General features: G+C 35.3%; 1 protein-coding gene across 1 annotated transcript; it reads right to left on the reverse strand.

Annotated features, from left to right (window-relative positions):
* Nucleotides 1-91: 91 nt before the first annotated feature.
* LOC134532492 (guanine nucleotide-binding protein subunit alpha homolog) lies at nucleotides 92-15,598 on the reverse strand. The gene is made up of 4 exons (XM_063368928.1): nucleotides 14,765-15,598; nucleotides 11,230-11,280; nucleotides 8,030-8,247; nucleotides 92-7,738 (listed from the first exon to the last, which is right to left on the reverse strand). Exons 1-4 carry the CDS (start codon nucleotides 15,242-15,244, stop codon nucleotides 7,381-7,383), a joined length of 1,107 nt encoding a protein of 368 aa, XP_063224998.1. The 5' UTR covers nucleotides 15,245-15,598; the 3' UTR covers nucleotides 92-7,380.
* Nucleotides 15,599-19,393: the final 3,795 nt, after the last annotated feature.

A 19,393-nucleotide genomic window follows, 5' to 3' on the forward strand; every position in this document is an offset into this window, starting at 1 on the left:
ACTAACATTTTAATTAAATATTATAAGATTTACATACATTGTGAACAAATTTGATGGTACGCCTATTAAGGGAATTATTAATTTGTTGTATTTTAAAACCTCTTTATCCACCCCTTGTAGCAATGGTTGGATGTATCAAAAATTATTTCAGACAAATGTTTTGATAATATTTATAAGGTGTACAAACAATTTGAACGGGTTTGATTGTGTGCCTACTGAGGGAGTTATGATTTTTTTTAAGTTTACCCCTCTTTTTTCCAACCTCTTGTAGCAATGGTTCGTTTAATCAAAAATTTATTTTGACAAAATTTTTAGAAAAAAAATTGTAAGATTAACAAAACAATTTGAACGAATTCGATGTTGTGCCTATGATGGGAGTTATGAACTTTTTGTCCTCCAACCTTTGTTTATTCAACCCCTTACAGTTATGGTTGGTTGTATCAAAAATTCAAAAACTTTTCAGACAAAAGATTTTGATATCACTCCTACGAGTTCTGATACATTCAAGTGGATGTGATTATTTTCCATACTATGGGAGTTACAGCAATTTTTCTAATTTTCAAAAAACCTTCCCCATTTCAACCTCTTTGGTAGGATATTACCCATTAACGAACTCAAGCGAGATTTTCCACTACTTGATTTTATGTATCAGTTGTAAAAAAACTCTGGCAGTTATCATGTCAAGATGTCCATAAAAAAAAAATATATCAAATAAAAAAACATAAACTTTTGTGTTGACAATGGTTTTGAGGGTTTATGGACCTTGAAAATTTCTTTGAAATCTACCTAAAATACAAACTTAGCAAATACAATGGCAGTCAGGATTATAAAAAAAATAAAATCAAAATCATGATAATATATTGTATGTATAATATTTTCAAAACCTGTCACAATACAACAAAAGTCAAACAGCAAAGATAATTTACCAACATAACTTCATGTCAGCTAATTTTCAACAACTGTGCTAAAGATTGGCATTCATAGTTATGCAAATGTACTACTAATTTACAAAAACTGACTGACTTTACAAACTTAATATAATACAAATGCTTAATTCATAACAACTCTCTGTATTGGTTTTTTATATATCTTCATGCACTATGACAAATAATAAAAAAATACAATCTCAAGTCTTTGCATGTGATATATACATGACACTACAGTACAAATATTATCTAATGTTTCTAATAAATGTGTACAAGATGCCTTGTCAAATGGCTTTGTAATCCCTAGGAGTGTCTGATAATTCTGATTAAAGTTAAAATTATTTTAGGTGCCACATAGCATAATGTAAAACAAATTACAAGTTTTTCTGATAAAAACAGCAAATAATACAACAGATTGTGTATATTTATAACACACTAGCCAAAAAAAGAAAGGACATAATAATCAAACACTCCTCTCACAAAAAAAAAAAAAACATATTTGTACTCGAAATGCAAGCACCATTTCAGCCAACAATTTACACTGGCCTGTAGTTTGACGTAACACACCTGCATCACAAACTGAAGCTTTCTTTTTACGTCTGAACGACGAGGCATGTTTCAAAGGCGCACGAAGTACATCTTGCAAGCTGCATCATTGTGACAGACTGTTCTGGCATGGAACAAAGGCACGCACACATCTACACAGGACTACAGGACTACAGAACTGAGAGTTACATGTAGCACTCACCCAGACACTACACTGCCGGCTGCTCAATACTATTTTTTTAATATAGCGCTAACTGAACAAATTATTATATCAAAATTTACTATCTTCAAAATCACACAAAAACAATTTTGTATTAAAAATAAGTAGTTAGGTATTTTAAATAAGACACCAAAGATATACTATATTCCAGACATGATAAAAATTAAATTATGTTCTCAAGATTAAATATTCATGTGGTTTCCATACCAATTACAAATTGAATAAAATAATATATATTTAAAAATAAAATGTGTATGTTCCTTAAGATCTAATGAAAATTAACTAAGATACAAGAATATTAAATCAAGTTCATTAACTGTGCAATCAATTCAAATGAACTCTTCAGGCCTTTCCCACCAACCCCACCTAGGAACCTACACTGGGACCAGCCAGACTAGCAAAGTGAACCCCGCAGGCCGGCATGTACCTCAAAGCGTCACACGACAACACTGTAAACTTGAGTTAAAATTAAATACCTAGAGACTGCTAAGTTATTTTAGTCCTTCAATCATTTTCTTGTACCCAACAGAGTTTATACGTCAATAAATTCACATCGGCAACGAGGCAAGAGGTTGGTTGGTTTGCAGAAAGTATGACTCTACTATAAATATTTTTTTTAAATTAATGCACAGTTATGATGATTATCATTTCAATTTGCTACAGCTATTTTAAAACAGAAGTGATAACACACAATGTTAAAATCTCACACACATTCTGTCAAATCACTTTTTCTGGATGCGAGTGCTCATGGATTGTGTAGCAATTTTACAAACACAAAAAAAAAAAAACTTTCACTTCTGTAGTCAGTACATCTGTGAGATGTAAGATGAACACTTGGCATTCAGTTTATCAGCAACAGCTGCTGAAGGAAGACTTATTGGCAAACTGGAAACATAATAACAATAAACATTTCATATCAAGAAAACTATTAATAAATATATTAGAGTAAATATACAAGAAATTTACAAAACTTACTTGTAAAAACTATGCACCATAATTAATACAAATCAAACAATATACACTTTTTTTTTTTAAAGGTTATTCCAAAATGAGTATTAGAAAAACACACCTGGTCACATTTATGGACAATTGAATAAACAGTGATAAAAACTGTACTTTCAAAAATTGTAAATGTTATAAAAACCTTTATACAATTATTCTTACACACCAAATGTTTTGGAATGAACAAATGTACCATATAAATGGAAGAACTAGCAAACCTTACAAGCCTCAAACTACATGCACAAATGCCTTGTAATACTATAGACAGCAGAATGAAAGCCATATTATTCTTAATAACGGATAGCAGCACTTAATGCAATTAAAAACAAAATAATATATATATATATATATATATATATATATATATATACTATATATATATTTTTTCCATTACAAGGGATACAAAAATAATACTGAGAAATGAGAATGCTCCTTTTAAAATTGTAAACACAACATGCAATTTTGATATTCAGCACTTCATTTATAACAAAACAAGGAAAAAAAATACAAACTGAAAATATTCATAGAAGATACGACTTAAGCAGCCAGAATAAAAAAAAAAAAACTTTTGGCACAGTCTACAGGTGAAGGCAGATTTCGAAGATCCTTATTTCTCTTGGCACATTCTTGAAACTTCTGGAATATTCCAGGAACTTCAGGAACACTTAGGAAACTTAATGCACAACACTTATCTCCCACAAGTATGAATCAAATATTCTCACATATCCCACGCAGCCAAAATGTTCTTGTGATTCCCGGAATACACTCAACAGCAATGACATGGCCCGGAGCGTGAAGTCAGCCTGACGCTGTAGTCAGGTTCCGTGCCATGTTGGTAATGGAAAACATTCCTATTTAGTTTCTTAAGCTAAGCACTAAACAAATACATTCGCTCTAAGGTTTCAGTTGTCAAAATAGTTCCAGACAAAATATTTTGGTAACATTTACAAATTTTACAATGAATTTGAATGTGCCTACTATGGAAGGTGGGAATATTAAGGTTCTCCAACCCCAATTTTTCTCACCCCTTATGATGAAGGTTGGCAGTATCAAAAATGGATTAGACAACCATTTTTGGTATTACTCTTACAAGGTATAATACCTTAAAACGGATGTGGTATTTGTCAGATATTAAGAGCGTTATCACAATATTTCTGCTTTCATTTTTTTTTTTAAACTTTCCCATTTACCTTTGGTCCTACTTTGCCCCATAACCAACTCCACCGAGATTTTCCATAACTTTATTATATATATATCAGTTGGAAAGTGATTTGGGCACAATTACAGCAGTTATTGTGTCAATAACAAAGTGATATAAAATATATATACAGTAGAACCCTGTTTTAATGTTTATAAATATTTTCCTGCTTACAACATCATGTTTTAAGGCCCAACATCTTCCCCATAAGGACAATGTATTTACATCCTGTCTAAAATGTTTTACATATTATGCATTCCCTGCTTATAAAAATTAGATTTCCACTCGAAAAATTCAATAAATGCAACCAAAAAAAATCTCAAAAACCATTACTATTCCAACACTCATCACATCTAAGAAGTTTGATTCAATAAACCATTTAATTTACACTTTACAACAGTTTTTATCATCAATCAATGTTTTACCAATGATAGGATTGTATGCGAAAACAATGAGGTAGCGCTGGCTAACAGAGTATATTCTGTATATACATACATATCAAAGGTACATACGTTTGCAGTTACATGTCTGCTAACACCTTCCTCTAGGGAAAAAAATTAATCCTTTCATTCCTCGCCATTCTAGTGTGTTTTAGATGTGCATACGTATGTAGAGTTTTACAATATTTAAGTATGCCAACCATTACATGATGACACAAAAAAAAAAGTGTTTTCTATTGGTGATATGGTGATAGAGCTGAATTTATTATATTTGTAGACAGGAATTCTCAATCAACACATGTTCAGTTTGTTAATTTTCTCTGGGCAGTTTCACTCTTAAGTGCTATCATCACAAGTCGCGAGACAATTTTAAAGAAACGTGGCAGCGTTAAAGAAAGATTTTTGGCTTGGTTTAAGCAAATTCAAGCATCAAGAGTACCTATCAATGGTTTTACCGTTAAATTTGTTCACACGGCTACACGAGTTCATCGTTAAAAAGGTTTTAACACTGACAAGAGGCAATTTGATATTTCCTGCTCATGTTTTTCCATTTGACCCTTCGAAACATGTTAACAGAGTTCTACTGTATATGGAAACTTCTGAGATAACTATGGTTTTCGGGTCTCAGGACCGTGAAATGAAAAAATATTTAAAAAATTTACGGAAGTCTCATCATGGCAACAACAATAGATAGTCTTTCTTCGAAATCTACTTAAAAAATACTCTATAACAGATAAAACATTTATTTCAAATGTATTAATTAAAAAAAACATTCTACGTAATTGATGTATCATTTAAATTCTGTGCACAGTTAATTGCTAGTTCAATTAATAAAATCATAAATAACATTGTTTATGACAAGGTCAAATTTTAATATGCTAAAAAATCAGTACTGTATGATAGTTATGATAAAAAAGATTCAATTGCATACAAAATACAATTAAAAGGCCACACATTATGAATACATACTAGTAAGAAACTTGTAACTTTTATATTAGGGACTCAGTCTGGAGTCTACTTCCCTGAAGGACATTTTATATTACATCAGCACCAAATTGCAGTCAATGCTCCGCCTGAACTGTACAGGACAACTCCGAGGCAAGCATTAACTCTTAAACAGATTGTCCTCAAGTTCTCTAGAAGCGTTAAACTAGAACGTGAGCAACTGATTTGAGAAATCATAAATGAAAGATAACTGTTAATCAGTTAATGCACTGCAAATTAAAACATTTTCACTACAAAGGACAGTGTATACACCCTCGAGTTCTAGTTTTATGTAATACATTTCTCACAATACTATTTATTATAGCACAACTCATACTTAGATTGCAGTGTGAATTTTAATGGGCCTTTTAGTCTATTTTTCTAATCCATCGTTTTCTGCCATTAGCGCTGTCTTTTTGGCGTCTCTTTTGGCAGATGCACATCAACGGATGCAAAATTTTCATACATCTTTGTAACGTAATTGAATTTCTTTAAAATGTATCTAAAAAAGTATTTTGTAAAGTAAAATTTGGAATGAGAACTGTAGAAATACATTTCCTATTGTATTCCCTCAAGATCATCATCTGATAATATTTTTTTATTTCTTAGGAGACGTAATTGAAAGATACCAGCTTGGTTTCAACTATTTTTGTTAACCATTTGTTAGCATCATTATTTAATTTTAAAAAGTTTGGCTCTTTTCAGCATAGCACATACTTTCATGAAATGCCTTGCTATCACTAGTCACTGCTACAAATAGTTCCTCCTGTGAAGTAATAATTGGTGTTTAGCATTTAATTATTTTTTTCTGTCAGAATGACAAAAACTGTAATAATATTGTCAACAGACACTATTTTATGGTCTTATAAAAATCAAGACACAAAAAGATTAATTTTATTTTTTAAAAAACTAATTGTGACTAATGATGGACTGATGGTATACAAAATAAGACTGTTAATGCTAACAAAGCCGGGTGGAGATCAATCTGGCAACAGTGTTAACCATTTCCTCTACTGCAGTCTAAGCATGAGACAGACTATAGGCCTGTGCAAACATCCTTTTTTTAACATGCATCAAATCTGAATACAATTATGCAATATTTTTTAAATATAAAATATTAAACGTAGCAAAAGTGGTGGAAATTTTTAATATTTTATGAAATTATAAAATATAATTTTTAAAAAAATACCTGTAAATGCTTTCATACAATGGCACTACATGTTTCACGTGAATGGTTACAAAAACCTTGGGAAAATAACATTTTCAATTTTTTAGGGATATCTTTATAGTGGTGACAAAACTGCTTACAGTTCTCAACAAATTAAAAAAATTTCCTGTAATCAGTGTGTCTAGTTGTTTGAGTTTTAACGTAGTTCACCATGAAATATATTATATAAACTGTGTATAAACACACTCAACCACAGCTTCACTACTCTTAGAATAAATTGAATACTCCTTACTTCAAGCTATAAGTGTTTGTAATTGAATTAAATACAAATCATAATAATATTATTTTTGGTATATGAAACTTTTAATATTTGCACAGACTTGCTACTTGCACATTACTAGTAAAAAAAATGCATGAAAATGGATAAGTCTGGGAGTAAAAACAAAAATTATGAAACAATAATAATCCACATTAGAAAAAAAAAATAAGCTTCTTGAATTAAAAAATTGATCTAAATATCATGATGATATATTATGAATTAAGGAACTGCAAATATTTAGAAGCTGCTTTATTTCCAACAGGCTACCTCACATAACCAGATCCCTACACAAACTTAATTATTTAAATTAATGATTCTGCTCACTTTGTTGTAACACCAGTGTTAAAAGTGTAAATATCTAGCAAACTCATTTCTGCCACTACGTATTTCATGAATGAACACAACTAAACAGCACAAAAGGGGAAAACAAAAGACATTCTTTGTGAAGGGAATTATTTATACAAGATGTATTTGATTAAAATCACAAACCTAACTGTTGATTTGTCAGGTATCAGTCAACCGCTAACAATGCAACGGGTCCAACAATAAAACAACGGTGCGAACGGGGCGGGCGCGGCTACTGGAGCATGAGCGACTCCAGGTTCCGGGTGAGAATGGTGTCCTTGACGGCGTTGAACACCACCGTGATGTTCTCGGTGTCGACGGCGGTGGTGAAGTGGTGGAAGAGCGGCTTCTTGCGGTCGCGCTTCACCGCCACGAACATGTCGAGCACGAACTCCTGCACGTCGCGCAGGCTGTGCGGGTCGCCCGCGAAGTCGGGGAAGTAGAGTCGCACGTCCGTCTCCCGCGAGCGCACCTTCTCCGCCAGCAGGTCCGTCTTGTTCAGGAACAGGATGATCGACACGCTCTGGAACACGCGGTTGTTCACGATCGTGTCGAAGATGTTGCGCGACTCTTCCAGCCTGTTCGTGCGCCTGCGACACAAACAAACACATCACGATTTGTTTTCACCTGGAAAACATTTTAATATCGAACAACAGAAGTGAACAGGTGTAGTGCATGCAGCAAATATTATCAAATACTAAATAACTTCCTTTACAAAAAAACTGTAAATACTCAACCAAGAAATATATACGTACATATAAAATAAAAGCAGAAAGCAAACATACTTGCTGGCTCTATTGCCATTTTGTTTAACGCACAAAACTAGCTTCGACAAATGATAAGCAGGAGACACAACAAGCGACCGGCACACAGCAGCCCACCTGTCCTCCAGCAGCACTTGATCGAACTCCGACGACGAGACTAGAAACAGGATGGAGGTGACGGAGTCGAAGCACTGGAACCACTTCTGTCGCTGGGAGCGCTGGCCGCCCACGTCCACGAACTGGAACGGAATGTTGTTGATGAAAATGACGAACTCGGAGATGCCCTTGGTCGCGCGCCGTGCGTGGAGAATGTCCTGGTGCGAAGGGACATAATCCTGAAACAAGGAGGCACACAGCAGCACTGTTACTCACAAGGACGAGGGGGAAAAGACTTGGGGCGGTAACGGTAAATTTATTTTCAAGTGCTCAGTAGAAAATATGAGGTGCCCAAAACTAAACACCCAGTGTGAGTACATTTCTTACATTTATTTTATAGTACTCACATACACTTAACAACACATTCATTATTATTGATTATGTTACTACCTGCACATAGTACATCTCATTACTTCTGTGTGTTGCATTACAGTCTTATGTAAATTATTTTATTTAATCCACAGATACAAGGGGAATCAAATACACCCTTTGGACAAAGGTCATTTATGGTAACAATGTTATGTTTGCAAATAGTAAGCTAAAAAAAAATTATGTTGCTAGTTCATTACCCGTGTCCTTTAAGTTTTTTGTTGTCCACCGCAACACATTTATGTATTAAAAAATGCTTTTGCCACAGTCTGAACAAATTGTTCGATATAAAATCACCAGTGACAAACATACAAGACACATTACAAAAGATCACAGTGAATCTGAGATATTAAATGTGTACCCGTTAAAAATAAACCATATTTCCACAGAATAGGGCCAAAGAGGTATATATACATAGAAGTGCAGACATAACACAGAAATATTTTCAAAGTTATCAGCCATTTAGTGATTTTGTATAATTTGTGATTATTTATCTTGTTTTTGAGACTGAATCACTAATTAATTTTATCCTGCAATAATCAAACACAAAAATCCATACAAATTATTTCTTGGGAATTTAGAAACTATGGCGGTGTCAGTTACAACATTAGTTGAAATTTTGCAGGATAAAACCAAAATGCTGTTCACTTTCGAATACAAATTGAACAGCAACACTGTACCATTCATTTGGTAAAAGAGTGTAAAATATTAAAACACTCAGAAAAATACAGTCTAGTCCATCTTCCTGATTATAACAGCAATGAAACCTAAAATTGACACGTTCGCTGAGACCATTCTCCAAACACGGGACACTATGACAGTGTAGGGACACAAGGTTGCAGTTCTCACACTCAGCGACTATTGAACTAGGTTAATGTTACACATGTCTTAGCTTAGGTCCACTGGCTTCTCTTACAGCACTGTGATAACCATAACGAGTCATCTTACATGTAGAGATCTAGATTCCATTACAATGGATCAAGATCCCTGGTCTTTGCAAGCAGGAAATGTGGAGGACTGCCGATGCTCCAAATCCCACCCCCAAGTGAATTTAACCTGCTTGTAAGGTTTATTTCCCAGGCTGGACAGAATAGGTCTGTCCCTGACAGCAGCTGAACGACCGAATCTCAACCATGTAAGCCTGGCTCCAGAAGGTGGCATTAGGGAGGGCGAAGTAGCGACAGCTCCTTCCGAGGCCAAATTTGATTTTCGTTTGGAGGGTGTATTTATGTTAACATAATACTTAAATTAATAGTTTAAAATTTTTTTATCAAAATATGTACGGAACTACTAATGTTCAGTATCCGAGACCACGAATCTGCTACGACAACATCCACAGGGTATAAACTAGCCAAGAACACCTGCAACTATTCGAGCAAGCAAGGCTTCACAGAAAACTTGAAGTTATGTCTCCAGTTTGTTACATGGTTCCGAGGCTAATTCCTTTTTAACAAGCATGAAGTATGCTGTGCTCACAGACTTTGTTCTATTGTTTCATACTTTATCTTGTCTCTGATAACACTACCTACTGATAAGTCCCAGCCTTCATGCATGAATGACACTTTTCTTTTAATAACTGTAGTGTACTCAAGTATCCATCTCGTTTCCAACACCTTAACAAAGTCAAAATAGCCTTTTGACAGGGTTCCAGCCTTGAATACCACACGTAGAGTAAATTTTTATAGTTTTTCAAAATAAATAAATCTTTTCTATTACATGTTTCTTTAAATACTTAAAGTTATTTCATTAATAACATCTCTGTGGTGAAAATACATATTTGTTACGTACAGCCACACAAGTTGATTAACTCTCTGAATCATATGATATTTTGGATGAGATTTTCCTTTCATGCTGAGACCCCCCGAAGGGACAGAGATACGGAACACCTGCTGACAGTCCATTCACAGCAGCTTATTAACCTTAGTGGCGCTGGTAATACCAGAGGTGCTAAAACCTCTCACCTCAGGTTCAACTTTCGCTCTACATATTGGTATAGAGCACTATGTTCAGTCACTTTAAACAGGGAAAATATGCATGTTCAGTTCGGAGTTACAGAACACTGTGGACATTAATCGAAAACTTGCTCACCTGCAAAATTCAAATTTTGGTCATGGTGTCTTTTACCTCCAAGGTAATGTATAAAAACCTTAGCAAAACAATTTTTATAAGACTTTTTCAAATGCAGTGCATAGTAAAAATTGCACTTAAACACTTTCAGGATGATTCTCATGCATGATTTGAGTGCAGTGTTCTAGCTGGTAATACAGGCAGCAACTTTCCTTTAGCTTAAATATGTTCACTTGCATGCGACTGTTAATTATTCAGAGATGTATTTTGTAAAATATGAAAGAAAAGAATCAATTTCAAGTATTCTAACTATTTAACATAGCATACTAATACACAGGAATGAAAAATGTTTAAAAACAAAGACTGAAAAACATTGTAAAAAGTGTCAATCAAGCCCTTTAGTAAACACTGCATAATTTGCTAGCAATTAGTTAGTTGTTAGTGAAACATCACACTGCAGTTTAATCTCAGCATAATTTCAAGGTATGACGATGGCATTTGAAACATTTTTAAGACCTATGCAAAATAACTTTTTGAAAATTTGTTTCTTTTATGAAACTCTTATGATCTATCAAGGATTAGTAACTTGACCTGAACATTAGGACATAAATTTTTAATTAAAAGTCACAGCAATTTAAATGAACCTTGGCTTCCAGTCACTCGCTGACTAGCTAGAACACATAATTATTAAAATTACATAGTTTAACAGCAGCCTAGGTACTTACAACTCTTGATATCCTGTCCAAGTTATCCAAGAAATACTGAACCGAATCGCTCTGAAACAGAAAAGTGTAAGTAAATACAAATGATGACAAATCCTCTGCTCATGGTCAAATGCTGATTTGCACAGAAAACCATGGAAATATAATAATGTTTACCTAGACCTATTTGTAAAATTCTCAATATTTTTTTTCTTCCAAAGGTATTTTTAAAAAAAATAACTGTTCCTCCAAATGTGCACAATTCTGCAATCGCCAGCACAAACACAGCAAGTGCAGAGGATATAATTCAATATTTCATTAAAAACATTTTTTACAATAGACAGTTGTCAACATTAAAAGATACGTAACAAAAAAGTAAAGTTTTATTAATAAAGTTCATACCAATAAGACTGCAAAAGAATTATTCACGATTGAGTACAATACTTTTCAAGATAATAAATAGAATATTTTTTTAACCATTATAATAAAAGGCAACATAACAAAAAATAGGGAATTCTATTTGCAATGTTTATTGCCACACCGAAACACTTTCTTTGGGCCGGCTTCTCACACAGTGCAAATTTATTCATAACTTCAAGTGAGGGGAATGGGAATATATCGACCTTACCCCCTCTTGCAAATGCCTAGGCAAGTGTTGTATTTGGGTAGTCAAATAAATTATTTCTTGTCATGTAAAAATGTATATCTTTCATTTAAGTTAAACTGCCATTAAGGCAACTATCATTTGACCACAGAAGAATTTTCTCTCCGCTCCTCCACTTGTCAAAAGCTTGACAAGTAAAGGAGTTGGCCCCACACACGTATGGATGCACCAATACCTTGTAAATAAAAGTTTCAACATGGCATACGAACAAAGTAAACCATTTTCTCTACCATTCTGGTTTCGAAGCAATAAGGAACAATGTCTTATTTTTAGGAGAAATATCAATTCATTTTGTTAGGGAGTGGAGTATATATCAATATTATCCAGGCAAAAAATTCTACAACCAAGGAAGTTTGTGTGGTTAAATGGATGCACTTATGGTTACTATCTAGGAGAGAAAAACATCCAAAAATTATAAAATGAATAGAGTCAAGTGGGGTAGTTACAACCATGGGGTAAAGACGGCAGTCCCAACTTTTAATACTTTCCTTAAAGTGAAAAACATCAATAAAATGTAATTTATAGGGCCTTTAATCTACTCTGCATCTAAAAAATATTCTATCGATTTTAACACCTTACAGGAACGTATTTAAATTTTAGGATGTCCTCTTTACCCCATTGTCAGGATTACTCCACTTTATTTACATCCTGACATTTTTATAATCATTCTGTAAAAATGGCAAAACTGTAACTATATTATTCATTACCATGTTAAAATTTGAAACAAATGTTTGCATGTTGTGAAGGTGAATTACTTCATATATGTTTCTGATGTTAAATTTTTGTATGTGTCGCCGATTCATTATTTTAACGATTGTCCTTCAAAAATTTGTTGGTTTAAGTAAGCTACATCAATAAAACATATTTTATATTGAATACATTAACATAATTAACATGTCATTGGTCGCGCTATGAGCATTTTGCTCACACTCAGAAATATTGTTTTACTGATTGATTTTATTGCTGCGTGGAGGTGTCCTTTCTTCTAGCTGAGTTTTGAACCTTCCTTATCAAGTCACTAGGTGGCTGACAGGATGTAACTGATACTTGGCCTTGATATAAGATATCGCTTACAGACATGCACGCCGCATGAGCAGTTTGCTCACAGTGCGACCAGTCGCGTTGCTACACTTGTGACGACTGTTTGGTTTGCAAAGTGCTGTCTTTAGTCGTGGAATATATTCTCGTGAGACTTATTTTGTTTAATATAAATCTAATGATTAGTGGTATTACTTATTGAAATAAATCGGGGGAAGAAAATTGTGGCTTTGGCGCTTCAACAAATCGCTGAATGTTCCAGAACATGTAAGTTATGTTATAATTATCAATATTTTGATTGAAAATACAAAAAAAAGTATATTACATAAAACATCAATTATAATAAACATTAACATTTTGTCACAAAATAGTTGATTTTCGTATATAATAAGAAATGACTTTTGAATACGGAAGCTGAAAAGCTGAATTTGGATAGAAGTGAGACAAGATTTTATAATTTTGGAAAAGCACTTAGGAATTCCAGAGGAAGATATGTGATTGTAGTCATTCCATAGTTTTATGTTTCTATTTTATTTTTGACTAGAATTTTCAGTAATGTAATATATATTCTGTGCTTCGTATTTACAGAAGTTTTCACCATGGATGCCGGAGAGTTTATCACCTGAAAACCAAGCAGCCGCCAATGATCAAAATTTTGACCAAGATAACGTTGAAAAATCCTAATAAAGTTAGGTGTTATAAAATGTAAATTTCCATGAAAGCAGTAAAATTTGATGTAGAAATTCTCTATTGCATAATGTGTGTTCTATTAGTCATAGTCTCAAACATATAACATAAATTAGTGTGCCCTCAAAAGACTCAGTAGATTTAATAATTTTTGTGCTAGAAAATGATGAAGTTGTGAATAATGTGTGATTTTCTGTTGCTTCCAACATTACTGCATTTATAGTTGTATTCGTAGGCCGGACAAAGGAAACTCAGTATACAGCCAAATAGTTTATTGTGATGATGTTTTATGTAAAAAAAATTAAAAGTTATGTGATAATAATATTAAATATTATTTAAACAAGCAGAGTTGTTTCATTTGCAGTAAGTAAAAATACTTGGCCTTTTAAAAGTGGTTAAGCACGACTATAATCGTAAAATTAAGTCTGTGAGCAAAATGCTCATGCGCGACCACTGGTGTAACATTTTACAATGCGACCAATGACGGGTTAATGTAGCTTACAAACATAACCAACTGTTTACACATGATTACAGTATTTAAAATATTAAATTTGGCTAACCTAACCTAATCAACTATTAAAATGGTAAATTACCAGTAATCAACTACTTGAAATATCACAATACAGTTTTACAGAATGATCAGGAAATATGTTAGGAAGTTAAAAAAAAAAAAAAATCATTAATTTCCCTTTGAGCATGCCAGTGTCCTAAATAATTACGACATTGACATTTCAAAATACAGTGAATCACTAACCATTGTCAAGTTAGAATAAGTATTGCATCACCAACAAGACAAGGAAGAGACAGTTATGAATCCTCTTGCTGTTATATGCTCCACCTTCCCCAACTTACACACATACAGATCCTATACTGCAGCTGCAAACCCTAGTATCTGTCTGGCCAACAAAGTGCAAGTATAATCACTCAATGTCATGTCCGTATCCTTCAGGAGCTTCCCAGAAGTCTCTCTCGGTAAGTGTTCACCCCCCTTAAGTCTTTATAACCCCATCCCCTCAATAATTATATTCCTGTCTCCCCATCTCTGGCCCTTTCAGTGATGCATTTTCCCATGTGGTAATACGGATGAGTAAGCCTACATGCGTGGTACATGGTTATTGTGGGTAATTAACCTCTACATAACACGTAAGATTAGACATGAAAGTAACTCACCAATTGGAATTCTCTTCTTCTTTCATAAGCTCTTTTTACGCCGGAATCTCTCCACAAGTTAATTAATGAAGGAGCGTACTGAACAAACAGTCTCGAGTCCAACGCCATGCTATTTTCAAACTTAAGAATGTATTCTCCGTAAGTGGCATTTTTAGGATTTTCCCACGAAATCCCTAGCTTATCTCTTGCATCCACCAATACTTTCATTCCTTTTATAATGTTCTGGTAAATCACATGTTGATACTCTTTTATTAATTCCGGCTCGAACTTAACACCGTGAATTATTCGCATTTGCTTCAGGAACGTTGACTTCCCACTCTCACCTGCCCCAAGTAATAGAAGTTTTACTTGTCTTCTGAACGTCTGCTTGTCCTTCTCAATCAGTTTATCAATATCTTGACTTCTAACATGTTGTTCCAGTTCTTCCGGGCTTAACTTAAACCGCAAGCAACATGTACACGACCTCATGACGGTCGCCATACTTCATATTTCATCCCCACACCCTCCTCAATATTATTATTTACTTTAGCATACTGACGTCAAAACATCTGCCCTACTTTTCATTTACAACTGTCAATTTGTTCGCAGAATATTCTGATTTATAATTCCTACGCGTGGATCGTAGCAAACAGTATGATCGATTTTCGAAATGTTACAATATGACTTTCTAACGATTACTTCTTCGTGATTTTTACAATTTAAAAAATTACCACTTTTAATTTTTTGTCCATCTGACTCAGCGAGTCAGTAGTCATGAGAATTCCTACTGATTACGATGAATCATATGATAAAACTTTACCTAAGTAAAAATATTGCAAGGTTATTGCCGACAACCAAGATACAGATAATATTCTAGCAGTAATACTGAAAAAAGTAAAGGGACTTTATAAACTCGAAATACTATTCTAATATTAACTCTTCTAGTTTAATAATATATTTCTAATTTAAAAAAAAAAATCCTCTTTAATATCTATTTTTCCTTAAAATCAATAATTATAAATGATCTTAAAAGATCAAATACTTAAATGTAACGCTTAATTTAAGAATTCCTTGCCGTATTTTCCATGTTAAGATAGTCAGGGAAATTATTCTCATTTGGTATATTGGGGTGTCATTCAGAATAGCGAAAAAGCCATGCTCGAATATCAGAAAAGAAATCGAACACTTTGTATATCAATAAAATTTAATCAGTCAATCAAAAATGAACTTACATTAAGCAAATTTAAGGTTACCAGACATTGATTGGCAACAATTATTGTTAATGTAGGTTTACGATTGAAAAAAAAAAAAAAATATTTCAAATACTTAAGATATGACTCTATGTATATTTGTGTATATATAGTTTATCATTTTCGTGTAAGAATGAAGACCGCCACAAGGTTTCGAGCTTACGGCACTTGCTCATTCCAGATCAGAACTTTGCTTAAGTCAGCTGCAGTCTGTCAGGCAGTTAAGTCAGTCTGCCATCTTCTTAAGTAATATTGTTTCAGTCAAATTAATATAGATTCTTGGCGCCCACTGCGGAACCCGAGCTATATGTTTCAACCACCCTCGTTTCTTAGAAAAGAATATCCACGAGAACTAAGCATTACAGCGTACCACTATTAATAAATTGTGCTCCATGTTAAATTCTTTCAAGTTTTATTGTATTTTCCCAGCACAAACTGTGAATCTGTAAACCAAATCATGTGTGATTAAAACCATGTCGTTTTTTTAAGATGTTCTATGTTTATTTTTTCAGTTTCATGAGAGAGTATTAATTATCAGCTTACTGGGTGAAGCAGGTAGTTTGTAGCAGTATTTCAGCTAGGGACTACGAGCTTAGTGGTCCACACTGGGGCCGAAGACCCACACTGCATCAGTGGTTAGGCACCAGAGCTAGTCTGACACCCTCCTGGACATAAAATGTCATAACTTCCCTTTCCTTTCACTATGCTCACAGCTCCAGGTCTCAGTCTCGTGACTCCTGGGGATGGCATTATAAACTAGTATTTATATATTAAATTGAAATATCCTCGGATTATGATTTGTGTACAGATTCTAAAATATGAGATTAAATTGTGAGATTTTTAGGTTCAATCGTAGCCACGTGCCTGGTTTTTCAAGTAGGTGCAAACCGAATTACACCATGAATGATAAGAGTACATACCTTAATAGTTTTATAATGTGAGAAATAAAAAAAAATAAAATGTAAAAAAATAGTACCAGCAGGTATATCGAACCCGATCCAGCAAAATGCCAGACCTTTCGTTTGACTACACGTCACACCGCTGATTTGACAAGATATTTAAGTTAAATATAAGAACGATACAATCTTTCACCTCTTATCTAAAATTGTGGAAAAATTTGAAGGTTGTGGTACTGCAGTCGTCTGGATTCTCGTGTTCGAGACCGAGCGTGTATCCTAGCGGGAAAACTGGCTCTGATTCAAATTGTGTTCCGGGAGGGCGCCAGGTTAGCTCAGCATCTAACCAATTTTGGGTTTCGTGAGTGCGTTGCCCCTGCGTGGCCCGCAAAGACCGTCGGCGAAGTTCGTGGTTGGAGGGGTCCCTAGCTGGTATCACATCACAGGCCCTGTGCAGCATAATACACTGATTCCTAGCTGGGATAGGGAGCACAATACAATAACAAACACGAACTCGAGGGTTAGACTGTCGGTGATACATCGCACATGGAGTGTGCGGAGTGGTCGTTTAATCAGCTGGACATTTACATTGGCAATTACATTTACACAGTGTACAAGTATTTACCCTACAAAATTACACTGGATTCAATACGAGTGCTCTGACACTCTATCAGTAGTTAAACCCTCATGTTAGCCGAGGTTAAGGGGGAATTTGATTGGAGGTGGCCAATCCCGAAAATTGCCAACATGGCGGCGCCCGTGTTCACCTGTGTGAACCGCGGCCCGCAGTTATATTAGATACAAAGTTTACATGTAGCTGTCGTTGGCGCCTATGCACTCGACATTGAATAAAAGTTCATTGGTAGCGGGAGTCGGCCCGTGCCGTAAGGTGAACTACCCCACGTAATGTCTCGTGCGGGCAGTTTAAAGTTAAATGGCTGGGTAAGGCCTTACACCGTAAAAGGACCAGGGATGCACGGGGAGTTAACGTAACGAAGAAAATAGGTTTGGGTTGTATGACTATATTTACCAGAAGTACTGTTCGGTGTGGAGAAAGGATGATGGCTCCCCGTAGAACGCACGTCCGCCCCGGTCCGCGAGTCACTCGGTACTGGCGTCTTATCTTGGCGCTAGGGAAGGTCTCACTCAGCATTCTCTCCCGCCAAAGTTGCTAAAGTTCCGTTATTCGGAAATTATTTTAATAATAAGAAACTGAGAGGAGCCCTAAGTTCATACATTAATTATTCCTTATTAATCTGATTGGCAGATGCTCTTTAATAATTATGTTTAACTAATTTACGTAAATTAAGTTTAAATGTTAAGAGTCACACCAGAGACTGATCGTCGCTTGCTGACTGCTCCAGTGGCTAGTTATACATATGTTGTAATCTGGTCGACTAGTTCCTGACATGCTTCCATCCTGCTGGCTACTCAGGGTTCGGTAGAAGGGGGTCCGGTCCACGTGGCCGAGGGACTTTGTCTCCAGAATTGAAATGAGAACAACTAGAATAAAGTTTCCTGGTTCTTTATCCTCAAGAAGATGAACACTTTACATGGGGCTGCCGCGTTTCCGCATGTGTCTATTTCTTTAATGGGCGAAGCCCGGTTCCGCGCACTAATATGGTAATGAAAATACGGGACGTCCCGCCCGTGACGAGTATTACTCACACTGTAAGGAATAGAATTCTCTAAGACCCGTGCGCAATAGGATGTCTGTCTGAATGAACACCACAATGACCGGGAAGAAATGTAAAAGCACAGAACATACAACGGCGAATGTCCAGTTTGCAAAAATAAACCACGACTCGCAAAAATTAAGAGAAGAACACACGTGAGCAAAAATGACAAGATGCGAGCACGCGACTGAATGACAAAGTAACAAACTCGACTGCAAAGCTGAAAATGCTTCAGCATGGAAAAGTCTAGATCTCCTGCAAATACCGTGCCCGTTCAGCCTCACCGTCTCGGAGCGACGTCACCAACACTTCCGTTGTCTCTCGTGCCATGTTCACTGACTCCCACTAGCGCGGAGCGGCCCGCTAACGTGACCGCTGCCATTCGCGTCTGGCTGACGACTGACGACTCCCCCGCCTGGCGCGACCGAGCGCCCGCGTCTCTCCCCTCTCCGCGAGCCCGCGGAACACGCTGATTGGTCACAGGCGGAAGCCACTGCCTTGGCGCCCGGTGAACAATTAAAACTTACACAAATACACACCCTTCAATACAAAATTAATTATAATAAAATATAAGAAAAATATCTGCAAAAAACGTAAAGCAAAAATATATTTACAATAAAATAATATGTCAAATTCTGTATGGAAACAAAACGTCGCACGTCACCTTCACTTGCGTCGCACTACACACGCAAGAGATGGCGCTGGCGAGGCATAAAAGCCTGAAGGAGCCGGGGAGACACTTGGGTCGACGTCACATAAAAAACAGGGAGTTAATACTTATGTTAACACAACACTATAATTAATTAAGGCTGAAGGCCGCATAGGAGG

Source organism: Bacillus rossius, chromosome 6 (genome assembly GCF_032445375.1).
Source record: "Bacillus rossius redtenbacheri isolate Brsri chromosome 6, Brsri_v3, whole genome shotgun sequence".
Lineage (NCBI taxonomy): Eukaryota > Metazoa > Arthropoda > Insecta > Phasmatodea > Bacillidae > Bacillus > Bacillus rossius.